Here is a 13,361-nt window from a genome sequence, read left to right on the forward strand (position 1 = left end):
AAACGACCAAATTGGAGGAAAAAAAAAATCAAGGATGAAGATAAGAGAAACAAATGAACAAATACAATATAATGGGATAGGTTATAAAGTTTGCGGATTATTCTTGATTTTGAGAGGTTATCTTCTTGCTTTTTCTTTTCTCTCCCTCTTCCTGGTCTGGTGACTCTGTACCCCAGGATTCTGCCCCTTTGGCATGCTCAGGTAGAGGTTTGCAGTTGATAAGTCTCTATGGCAATGTCATGTATTGTGCTTCAGTCTCGTTGGCAGTCGAGGCTCATTAGCATTTATAGGCTCCGACAGTGAGAGAGTCCGTGTTCCTGGAGCCTCTCTCCTAGTCTTTCCTTCCTCAACCAGCAGACTGAGAATCCAGCTATCGGGTTGCTGCTGCCTCTGCCTGGATAGTAAGAGGCTCAAAGAGCTGGCAACTCCCCACTCTATTCCCACTCAGCACAGGGCTCTGGGTAAGGCTCAGTCAGTCAGAGCTGCTAGCATAATCAGGCGGGCTTCCACCCAGTCAAAGACCTCTGGCTCTGCCACTCTGTCTGGTAACACAGGTTGGCACCCACTCCTGGGGTGCTTGGAGGAAACTCTCACACACTATCTGCGTGTGCAGACCAGGATATCAGGCCGACAGTCGCACACTCTGAGTGAATCCCCTGCCTGCAAGGAAAAGTTGCAGCATTGGAATTGGCTCTCACTCCCTCCCTGTGCGCGGCTCCCTCGGGGCACTGGGGTGGCCCAGAGATTCTGCTCTCGGCCCACACAAAGGCCCCTGACTCTGCCCCTATGTGGGATAACACGAGCGCCCACTGCTGAGGCAGTCGGGGGAATCTCTTGCCCACTATCTGTGCGCACTGACCAGGAGATTGGGGAAAATGGCTGCCCCACTTGTCTTTCTTTGTCTGGGTTTGTCGCGAGTCTTAGCTTGTATTGACTGGGTTGCCACAGGCAGTTTTTCCTCGGCTTGGATCTCCATGCTTCAGCCTGGTTTGGCCATTTGTGCCGCGGCCTGATCTATTCACCCCCATTACCCGCCTCAGTTTCTATATTCTCAGTTCCCAGTGAAAGCCGCCCTGTTAAGGTTAGTGAGGAAAGGAAAGCATTTTTTACTCCCTATTTCCTTCGGGGTTTGATTATATATTTAGCCAATTTTTCACTCGACCATAACTTCGGGTGTATTGTGAAACATCTGGAGGCTCCAAGGATTGGTTTTTCTGTTTCTGGTTGAAGATCTTTTTAAGTTTTGGGGGAGATTTATCAGTATTGCTTCCTTCCGCACCATTATGCTGACGTCATTCCTTCTCTCCTTTCTTTCTTTCTCTCTCTTCCCCTCCTGCAGCCAAGGCTCCTTTGGAGCAAAGTTGGCCTGGGCACTGAGGATGGCTCCATGGCCTCTGCCTCAGGTGCTAGAATGGCTCTGATTGCAACAGAGTGATGCCCCAGATGGGCAGAGTATCGCCCCTGGTGGGCATGCCAGGTGAATCCCAGTAGGGTGCATGCGGGAGTCTGTCTGACTGCCTCCCCGTTTCCAACTTGAGAAAAATACAAAAAAACCCAAAAACAACAAACAAAAAAACACACAAAAAATCCACATTCACACCATGAAATAATGGCAAAATATTAGGAGATTCTATTTCTTTCAAGGCATTTTAAAGCTTTCCCTAAAATACAAGCCACTGGGAATCACTGTTTCTGCTTTATGGAAGACACTTAAATGGGGACAGAGGAAACCTCACACTACTTAATTGGAAAGGTGGGACACTAACACCACATGGTATGGGGCACCAGGATCTGCACTTATGTTGGCACAGTGTCAGGCGAGGGCACAGAAGATGACAAACATTTTGAAGTTGTTCTCGTCGGTCTTGGAGAAGGCACTGTCACTGACCTTGTTCACCATCTGCACCACGCCAATCACTCTGCCCCTGCTCACGATGGACATGCACAGGATGTTGTGGGTGGTGTAGCCCATGTATAGGTCCACTTCTCTGTGGGAGTAGGGAGGCGGCGGGCGGGCAGCACCACAACACGGACAAATGGAATACAGAAGAAAACCACATTTTCTATCATAAATCTCAACTCAGTTCTGCAATTTACATGCCTCTAATCATTAGCTTCTAAATTCAAAGGCCATGTGGCTTTGAAAGTGTTTTACTAAAACTTTTAAAAAATATCCTAACCAGTTTGTTATTGTGTTTTCAAATCTTTCAGACCAATATCCAGGAGGACTTTGGCTTACTGTTTAGTTTTGAGTATCTAGCATTATTAAGAATCACAAACTGTTGATTCAGAGAGAAATCAATATGGTAAAGAGCATGTTCCTTTGACCTTGGTCATGTGTGTGAGAGATGTTGCTCTCTGAATACACATAAACAGAAGTCAGAGCCAGGGTCTGCTGCAGCCATTCCTCTTTTTAAACAGGACTCTAAAGGAACATAGCCCCATCATCCCTTATTGAGTGCCCCCAGCCTACAACAGAGACATTGTGACCTAGAAAAACAATGGCACTTGCTATCGATTCTTAATAGAAAAAGTTCACCTACTTTGAATGAAAGAAAATAGTTTTTGAAAACGAGACTCCATTTCATACAGGCAACCTGTAACTACAGGCAGCTAGCTGCAGGGTAATCTCTGAGCCTGGCATTTTTCACTTAGGTCAGTGGTAATCAACCTGATTCCTACCGCCCACTAGTGGGTGTTCCAGCTTTCATGGTGGGCAGTAGCAAAGCAACCAAAGTATAAATTAAAAGATAGATTTAACTATAGTAAGTTGTTTTATAAAGATTTATTCTGCCAAACAGCGAAAATCCAACATAAAGTACTTGGTAAGTAATGATTATTATATGCTTTAACTTGCTGTAACTCTGCTTTATAAATTTTATAAAGTAAAGTTACTTCCCTACTTTATAAATCATTATTACTGTGGAACTGGTGGGCAGTTAGAAAGTGTTACTACTAATAGAGATACAGAAGTGGGCAGTGGGTATAAAAAGGCTGACTACCCTTGACTTAGCTGAGTTACATTCTCTGTTTCTGATGGTATCGGTGGTGGTCCAGCCCTTTTGATTGCTGAGTAGTATTCTATGGAATGAAGATATCACATTTTATTTGTTCACACCAGTTAATGGACATTACTATAGTTTATGATAATTATAAATAATGTGGCTGTGAAAATTTTCACACACATGTTTATGTTGACAGATGTTATCATTTTTTTGAGAGATGTGGGGGGGGTAAGTATAGTCAGTTTATTCTTCACTTTACAAGGAACTACAAAACTGTTTCCAAAGTGGCTGCACCATTGTACACTCCCGTGAGCAAAGGAGGAGCTCCCAGGTCCTCCACATCCTTGTCCACCCTTGCTGATGTCAATCGTTAAACATTTTATCCGTTCACATTGGTGTGCAGTGGGAACTGTCAATTAAAGTCATGTTTCCTGAATGTCAAACATCTCGTCAGGTGTTTAAAGATCATTCACAGATCTTCTAAGTTTTAGCTATTCTACTGACTTTTGAGAGAAAGGGCCAGAGGAAGAAATAGGAACATGAATTTGTTGTTCCACTTATTATGCACTCATTGGTTGATTCCTGTTCATGCCATCATGGAGGATTGAACCCAAAACCTTGATGTATAGAAACAATGTCTAACCAGCTGAGCTATCTGGTGAGGGCTGTCATTGGTCTTGTCTTGTGAGTCTTGTATATGATCTTGAGGCACATTTACTAAACTGGGGTAACTGATGGTGTTGGAAGAATTTTCTATAGAGTTTAGATACAGGCATTTCGTCAGATTCACGTGACATAGATACTTCCTTAAAATCTGTTACTTGTCTTTTCATGTTCCTACTAGCTGACCTACACATTTTCACATAAAGGTTTTATAAAAGGATACATAATTACTTTCAATATTTAAGCACTAAAATAACAAGTTTGTTTTTCTAAACAGGTTTTCAGCATACTCTTTATTGACAAAATATATTACTAGGATATATCTGTATTTATATACAAGCTGTATATATTTGACATTAATCAAATAACTGATAACATTTCCCATTATTTATTTCATTTAAATGTCTCTTAAAATAAACTGAATGTTTAATTTAACTGAACACTGGTCAAAATACCTGAACTTTTACTCCCTGATAATCACAGCATCCATTTTATGATGCAATTTTTACAGATCTATTAAAATTACCTTAATATAATTTGGTTTCTAGTTCTCAAAAGAAACTCAAACAAAACCACTTTGATAAGCTGTCCTGACTTGGCTCTAGTAACACCTGACAAGAGCGACTGCACCTTCAGGTTCTACTTGTGTGTCCAGTGAAGTGACAAACATTTTATGACTATTTCTTCTGATCTTTTCTTACTGAATTGATTGGGTGATACTGGTGAATCAAGTTTATAGGTATCAGGTGTACGACTCTATGACATTGTCTGCACATGGCACTGTGTCCCCCCACCCAAGTCCAGTCTCCTGTAAAACAGAAATAACACAAAATGAGCATGCCTGCACCCCACTGAAAGGTCAGGAGACCAGGGCTCAGAGGGTGAGTGGCCTCCTCCAGGCCCTTTAGGGCTGGTCAGAGACAGAGCAGGGGCCTCCATCACTCTGGTGGGGAGCCTACAGGGTGTGCTCTGGACAAAGTCACAGTACTACACTGGAAGAGAAAAGCAGCCCTCTAAGTCTAACCCTTCTTTCTAGTTGCTTCTGTAATGTTATAACTCCTGCAGTGGGGCACCATTCATGGCTTGGTGTCCATCATTCTGTAGTTATCTGCAAACACTGAGGACTGATAATAGTCATGTGAAGGGAACGAACAGCACACAGAAAGGACAGATGGATGGATGGACAGATGGACTGCACTGGGACTGAGCAGTACTGGGCTCCACCACCCAGCCCCGCCCTGTGGACATGGAAGCTGACGTGATGGCGGCCTGGAGGTACTCTGTACCTGTTGAAGCGTGGGTTTGCATAGGTGTCCAGGATGTTCAGGACCTCCCCTGTTCTTGCCACTTGACCAGCAATCCCTTTCTCAATTGAAAATCTGCACACACAAAAGAGAGGGATGCAACAACTGAAATACACCTGTCAGAGCATAATCTGAAACAGTTTACTGATGCCAAATATTGAATGAAAAAGCACTGTTTCATTTTAAATGCTTATATTAACTTTACATTTACATATTCTAAATCATATTATCATTATAAAAATGCAAAAGCTGAAAGTCACTGCACTGTAATCACTTGATTTGAGATATAATTTAAAATATGCAAACTTATGCTGAATCATAAATTGAAATTGAAACATTAATTAGCATTCTCTGCTCTGACCAATAATAATCCTTTATAGTGGCAAAATACATTATAATTTACAATACACTTTAACATAAATTCCCTCAGTTAAATCTCACTGTGGCCCATATGGATCCAGGACTTTGCTAAAATTCTTACTACACTAACAGCACAGGGAACAAGCACACAGGTCTACAGTGTGTACTTCCTCCCACACAGAAACAAAGTCACATTTCTGGATTTGGGATACAACACCGGACTGGAATTATAAGGTGTCTGCAACACAAACACTATATAAAAATAATACAATTTAAAACTTCTACTTTTCTTACTTTACTTATTTGTTAAGTTTAAAAATTGTCAAAACACAAGCATTATCTAAATATACTTATGTTTTGATTTAATATCAACATTTTCTGTTATAAATATTTTCTCTTGTTTATAGTTTTCTGATTACAATATTATCATCAGTCACGCACTCATTTTGAAACTTAGTTAACAAAGATGTCTACAATCCACAATACCTACATATTTTAATAGCTGAAAAATAACTTTCATAATCATACACTTCAACATTATAGGACATAATCACTATTGAAATAAAGCTCCACCCTAAGGATTTTCACTAAGAAAAGTTAGAAAGAGAACTGATACACTTAAAACATAAAAAGTGAGCCCAGCAGTGCATAGAACGCAAGGTTGTCTTCATCCTGGTTGTCTTGTGCCATGAGCACCATGACCACCACCAAGGAGATGGCTGGGAGCAGAGTGTTGGAACCCACTGCCTGGCCAGTGCAGATTCCTCAGTCTGAGGGTAGTCTGGCTGTAGCTTTACCCCGTATTTTAGGTGCTGCCCCACATGGATGCCCTGCATCCCCGGTGTGCAGGCAGATCTACAGCCAAGCATGTAGCCCTCACTGTCCCCCCAGACAGAGAACACAGGCTCCACAGGAGACCCATTTCAGCACTGTTAGGGAGCTCCAGAACCTTCTGCAAGAGAAATGACTTCACCTAAATGCCTGTTTACAGACTGACTGGCTGAGATCTACAAAGCAAACCAACAAAAGTTTAGCAACTAACAGAAGAACTAAACAGTGCTTGTAAGTCAGTTACGTGAGTGTGGAACACAGATCCTAGCACCTAGGATGTGGAGCAGGACATGCCCAGTGGGGGACGGTGGCCAGCGCCGCAGGATCACACGGCCCTTCCCAGCTGGTGAGTCCCCTCACAGCACAGGTGGCCCCGTGAACAGCAGCTCTTGATGACTGATGGAGAGTGCTTCCCTAGGATGCCGTAACTATCAAAGCACAAAGTGCATTACGTGGAAAGTAGTTATACAAGACACATAAAGCAAAAGAAGAAGAGCAAACTGTAACAAGCATTCAATTTTTGAATGTCAAGTTTGATTTCATACAGTGCTCCCTGCAAGTGTTCAGACTCTGACTGGGTGGAGCCTCCACAAGCCACACAAACCCTGTTCTGTTCAGTTAAGTGACAAAATCTGCCACTTGCAGAACAAAGAAGGCTTTAAGATCCAGATGTGCCAAAGGTGTGTCCAATGATTGACTAGATGGACTGCCCAGTTACAGAACAATGTGGTGAGGTCATCCACTGGTGCTGGCCAGCTCTCACCATGCTCTGGACTTGGAGACAGCCCTACTGGCTGGGATGGGTGGGTACCCCATTGTGTCAGTACACCCTGCTCCTAACACAGGACACCCTGCAGACTCCATCCAGGTGGAGTGCATCTTTACCTACCTGGAAGCACTAGCAAGTTTTTCCAACATGATTTCCAAAAGGACTGCCTCCAGAAGACGGCATTTGCAGGAGTGATGCTAATGCTCCCCAGGCGTGGTTCCTGGCACTGCATGTCATTCCCAGAAGCACTACCTTCAGGAGATGGGTCCTGGTGGGAATGAAATCACAGGGGGACAAGCACTGTCAGCGCACCTGTGAAAGGCACAGAACAGTGGGTGACATGACACTTGTTAAGCCAAACGCAGCACATAGATAGCTGTGGAGGGCTGTACCTGATCTCTTTGGTCTTCTTGAAGATAGGCTTTCCCTCATTTTCTTCGCTGATATCAAAAAGGTCCGAGTACAGCTCCTCGTTCTTGTGGTCGACCTGGAAGAGCACTCAGCGGTCTGCATTCACCAGGTTTTTTGCATGTATCTAAAGACAAACAGCGCAACATGGTGAGTGGCAAGAAATTAGGAATGCACACGTCAACATCATCAGAAATCAATTCTAATCACAGCTAATCTACTCTAATTGGGTGGTAAGTGAGCACAATAATCAAATAAATAAAGGCACATGAATACAAGGCACCAAATATACAGTCACTGCTGGTGCTCTGGCTCAAGCAGACACATCACGGACCAGCAGCCGCTGAGTGTCTGGCAGGGGTGCTCAGGCTGTGATGCAGCTGACCCTCCCACCAGCCCCCACACAGTCAAAAGTCCACGTATAACTTCTGACTCCCCGAAAACATAAGTCCACCGGTACTCTTGGTATCTGCAGGGGACGGGCTCAGAACCTGTAGAGAGAGCATCACGTCCCCTGTACGTCAGCAATTTTCAACTGGTGCAGCACAAGGAGCTTTGTAACGTACACTACCCAGCTGTTCAGACAGGGGCACCAGCCACTGTTCCCTAGACTGTCACACAGAAATGATGACAGGCAACACAACAATAGCTGTCCGGTGTGAATGAATCAAAATTGCACTTTTTTTTTTTTTGGTCAGATCAGCAAAATATTTTTCAGTGTGCCACAGAATTTCAGTAGTCAGTTCATATGTGTGCCTGCTGTGACAAAGGTTGGGAGTCGCTGCCCTGTACAGTGGCGCAGATCTGCACAGTTCACAGCCATGTGGTTCACGGGGGACCAGCACTGAGACACTTCCTTGTGGGCAGGAGAGCTTCTAGTGGCCTAAGTCCATAAGAGGCTTTCTTCCACCAGGTCCCCCCTCCCAAGTCTCTCAGAAATGCCCTCACAGTGCCCCAGGCTGAGCCTCTGTCCACCTCAAGGGAAGCCTCCCTGACCGGCTGGGGTTGTGAGATACCAGCTGTGAAAAGCATGGGCTCGAAGCCCTAGTGAGACGCACCCTGCCCCTGTTCATATCAGGTGAACTCTATTTGCAGCCATGTCTGATGATGCTGTAAACAGTTGAGTGTTCAGTCGGTGCCAGACATTCCATACACTTCACTGCATTGATGTGTACATGCATTCACTTAATCCTCACAGGAACAGTATGAAGTCAGGGAAACTTCTGTCTCCACTTGACACAGGACAGGAAACAGGGGCACCAAGGTTAGCTGTCCCCTGCCACATGGCTGGTGAATAGCAGATGGAGTGTCTAACTCACTTCAGCTCTTTTGGTGGCCTGTGCTCCTATGACAAATAAGTTTTTCTGTTTCTGGGTTGAAAACTGTGCATTCACCTCATCACTTTTGTTTACCAATCTCCTTCAACACGTATTTCCTTAATGCCTAACAGGCCCCACTGTCCCCAGTGGGTTGCAGCTACAGTTTATGCTGCAAATGCTGTATTTACTTATACCAAGAGCTTTGGCCACCTCAACCCTGTAGATGACAGACATTCAATCCTCCCTCAGAGAAAAGAAGGAATTCTCAGACAACCACGGCATCACCAAGCCTGAGACAGCAGGACATGTGTCCCCTGGTGGCAAAGGAAAACATATGCTCACAGAAAGCCAGAGTCCGGGTTCAGTGACAGAAAGCAGGGCTGGCAAGTACTGCAGTCAGGTCTGCTGCACCCTCGGCTACACGCTTGCCTGCACCACCCTCCTGCAGTCCTCCTGTCTTCTCTGACTGATGCTGCACCCGCTATCGTACAGGTCACCACTCCCCACAGGCCCACATGGCGTCAGTCACCACTCCCTGCAGGCCTGCATGTCACCGCTCCCCGCAGGCTCACATGGTGTCAGTCACTGCCCTGCATGGGCCCTCATGGGGTGGCCCTTCCGGGGGCATTTCTCTCAGAGGCATTCTGCCCCTTCCCCTGAAAGCAGCCGCCTCTTTCCGTGGCCCCTGCACGCCTGCAGTCACACCCTCAGGTGGCCCTGCACACTTCCTTGGCCAAGTCACCCTGCACCAGGAGCTTTCACACCCCCGTGCCCTGTCCCCTCAGTCCTCAATATGATGACAATTCACTAATGTCTGTCCCCTGCCAGACTATAATAAGCTTTGTGAGGGCAGAGACTGTGAGGTTTCTTGCTCACCACATGAGAACTCCCATAGCTATTAGCACAAGAATATAACAGATACCCAAATATGACAGAGCAAAAATGGATGAATAAAAATCCGAAGGGACCAGCATCATAAAAGAAATTGAAAAGAGAATCACAAATCTTTCCCCAATAAGACCCATATGGTTTACCAGATGACTTACAACAAATAACTCACTACTCAAACCATCTTAGTCCATAGACAACAGCGGAACATTTCTCAATTCATGACCCTAATCAATATTACACACAGACCAAAAAAGAAAAAAACCACTGAGCTACCTTATGACTGTAGCAATTACAAACGCAGATGCAAGTGAGAAACACGTGATGACCATCAATCCGGAAGTAAAGGTTTTGTTACAACTAAATAGGGTTCATTCCAGGAATGCAAGCATGATACAACATTAGGTACCAGATTAATACTGTTCCCTATTCTAACTGATCAGAGGGAAGAAAAAAAATATATTACACTCACAATAAAGACTTACAGAAATTGGCCCCTGACCAGATAACTCCCATCAGATCACATATAAGAGTCAACCACTGAATCCATCAACAAGTGAAACAACATATTATTTTTCTCTCTCCCTGACCCTCTCTCTGTAAAATCAACTTTAAAAAGTTGTTAATATTCAATAGCCAATCTGACACAAATTCACAGCAAATCCGAAATAGAAGGAAACATCTTTAGGGTGTAAACAGTACCTACTAGGGACCTATGACAAATGTACACGGCAAAGAAACAGAGAAGCATCACATTAGGAAAAACACATCCACCCTCGCTGCTCCCATTCAACAGTGTCCCAAAGGTCCTAGCAAAAGGCATTTAAATAAGGAAGGAAGGAAGAGAAAAGACACTGGAAATGTAGAACCACCGCTATTGATATATGAATTATAAATGAGCATAATGTTCTTAAAAATACAAGACTATCACCTGAATAATAGAGCAGCTTCACAAATATGGGGGCCATTCGATTGAGAGAGATGTTTAAAAACTGGAAGAAAGAGAATGTTTTTATATGAGAAGATTCCATATCCTGAAGATACCATCTGTACTTTAGTTTTTATTAAATTTAAGGAATTCCAATATAAATCATACACCAGGGGCAAAGTGGGATTCATCACAGGAATGCAAGGTTAGTTTAACATCAGAAAGTCACTTTATACAGTATACCTATACCATATCAACAGAATAAAATTGAGAAACCGCATGATTATCTCAATAAATGTAGAGAAAGTGGAAGTTGATAAAATCTGAAATCCAATTATGATTAAAACACACCAAAAAAAAAACCCTCCTAGGAACTAATAAGAATAGAAGGGAATTTCCTCAATTGGATAAAGGCCATCTGAAGAAACCAAAGCAAACGTCATGCTCAACACTAAAGGGCTGAACGCTTCTCTAACGTCAGTGCACGACAAGGACATTCACACTCTCCACCTCGATTCAACATCGCGCTGGAGGCTCCAGGCAGGACAGTTACTCAAGGAAGGAAAAACTGAAAGGTATCTAGGTCGAAAAGGAGAAAGTAGAACTATCATTAATTACAGATGACATGATTCTGCATATAGAAAACCCTGACGAATCCTCTAAGAAACTATTGTGAGAGCATTATGCTAATGAAATAAGACAAGGCAAGTCAGAGAAAGACAAGCGCCCTACGATTTCACTTACATGGACTCTAATGCACGAAACAGAAACAGACCCATAGATATGGAGAACAGACTGACAGCTGTCAGAGGGGGTGGGGTGGGGGGCTGGATTAAAAAGGTGAAGGGATTAGCAAAGGAAAAGAAAACTTGTACAGTGGTACCTTGAGATACGAGTTTAATTCATTCTGTAACCGAGCTCGTAAGTCAGTCAACTCGTATATCAAACAAATTTCTCCCACTTAAAATAACTGATATAGATTTAATCCATTCCAGCCCTGTGAAACATCCCCAAACCATCCTAAATTATGAAAAAAGACATGTTTTTTATTAAGAAACACACATGTAGATTTTACTAATGCATAAAAAAATATGAAATAAAAAAGTGTTCTTTAGTATTGTACTGTATTCTTACCTTGGAGACAGATGAGTGCAGCTAACAGAGATGAATGGTGGAGGAGGAAGGAGGGAGGAAGGGATCCAGGCACTGTAGACACGTAAACTAAAACTGCACCTTCTTAACACTAAATGTAAATTGAAACTGCATTTTCTTTACTTTAAACAAAACTAAAACTGCACTTTCTTCACTTAAAATTAAACCACAAAAACAAAGTTGTAAAAAAATGCACTTTCTTAACTTTAAACTTAACCTATGTATGCTTAACATTATGTATTTTTTATTTAATCATCATCTGTTTTTGACCTTTTGGCTGCACTTTTGGCACTTTGACTTGTAGGAATTTTGAATAAAAATCTATCCAAAGAAATTTGCTTTTGTCTGCCTTTTAAAATGTTACAAAAATGTGACAAGCAAGCGTCATTAAAAAGTGCTGAAGCCTGACCAGTTGAAACTTTTTCTGGGTGTTTCTTTTCAATGAAACTTGAAAGCTTCTCCCACATTGCCAGCATGTCTTTAATTTCACTTGTAGAAATCATTTCCTCAGACTCTACATCCTCCTCACTACTAATCTCCTGCAGAAGCTCCATATGTTGCATCATCTGTAGCTCCTTCAACTCCTCAGTTGAGAGTTCCTCCTCATGTTCCTCAACGAGCTTGTTTACATTCACCCTCATCTACCTCAGACTCATCGACTTTCTGAGGGACACAATCTCCTCCAACGCTTCTACCTCGGTCTCGGTCTCTGGTTCGAATCCTTCGAAGTCCCTGTCTGCAACAACATCAGGCCATAACTTTTTTCATGCTGAGTTCAAGGTTCTTCTTGTAAGCTCTTGCCATGCCAAGTCAATAATGCGTAAACCTATCATGATGTTGTAGTGATCTTTCCAAAACTCTCAAAGGGTTAGAATTGTATTCTCAGTCACCTCAAAGCAGCAGCAGAACAAGTGCTTTGTGTAAAGTTTTTCAAAGTTGGAAATAACCTGCTGACCCATAGGTTGCAAGATTAAAGTGATGTTTGGTGGGAGGTAGAGGATTTTCACAAATTTGAACTCATCGAGAATGTCATCTTCAAGACCAGGTGGGTGGGCTGGAGCATTTTCAAGGATTAGTAATGCTTTCATTGGGAGTTTATTTTCTTTTTTTTTTTCATTTTTTTCATTTTTCTGAAGCTGGAAACAGGGAGAGACAGTCAGACAGACTCCCGCATGCGCCCGACCGGGATCCACCCGGCACGCCCACCAGGGGCGACGCTCTGCCCACCAGGGGGCGATGCTCTGCCCATCCTGGGTGTCGCCATGTTGTGACCAGAGCCACTCTAGCACCTGGGGCAGAGGCCACAGAGCCATCCCCAGCGCCCGGGCCATCTTTGCTCCAATGGAGCCTCGGCTGCGGGAGGGGAAGAGAGAGACAGAGAGGAAAGCGCGGTGGAGGGGTGGAGAAGCAAATGGGTGTTTCTCCTGTGTGCCCTGGCCTGGAATCGAACCCGGGTCCTCTGCACGCTAGGCCGATGCTCTACCGCTGAGCCACCGGCCAGGGCGGGAGTTTATTTTCTTGAAGATATTTCTTCACTGCAGGACCAAAGACAAGATTTAATCATTCAATAAAAACTGCTGTATAACCCATGCCCTAGCGTTACCACACCACATAACCTGCAGTTTTTCTTTAAGAATCTGGTGAGTCTTAAAGGCTCGAGGATTTTCGGAATGATACACTAGCAATGGCTTTACTTTACAGTCACCACTAGCATTTGCACACAATGCAAGGGTC

The 13,361-nt window shown here is 43.6% G+C and overlaps 1 protein-coding gene across 1 annotated transcript in view; it reads right to left on the reverse strand.

The window, feature by feature from the left end:
* The window catches only part of LOC136318241 (uncharacterized), a 58,827-nt gene extending 46,559 nt beyond the window's left edge, over positions 1–12,268 (reverse strand). Inside the window, 5 exon segments of the mRNA XM_066250628.1 lie at positions 1,796–1,988; positions 4,955–5,047; positions 7,325–7,467; positions 7,734–7,831; positions 12,037–12,268. Coding sequence (XP_066106725.1) covers positions 1,796–1,988; positions 4,955–5,047; positions 7,325–7,467; positions 7,734–7,831; positions 12,037–12,268 — 759 coding nt within the window.
* Positions 12,269–13,361: the final 1,093 nt, after the last annotated feature.

This window comes from Saccopteryx bilineata, unplaced genomic scaffold (assembly GCF_036850765.1).
Source record: "Saccopteryx bilineata isolate mSacBil1 unplaced genomic scaffold, mSacBil1_pri_phased_curated manual_scaffold_19, whole genome shotgun sequence".
Lineage (NCBI taxonomy): Eukaryota > Metazoa > Chordata > Mammalia > Chiroptera > Emballonuridae > Saccopteryx > Saccopteryx bilineata.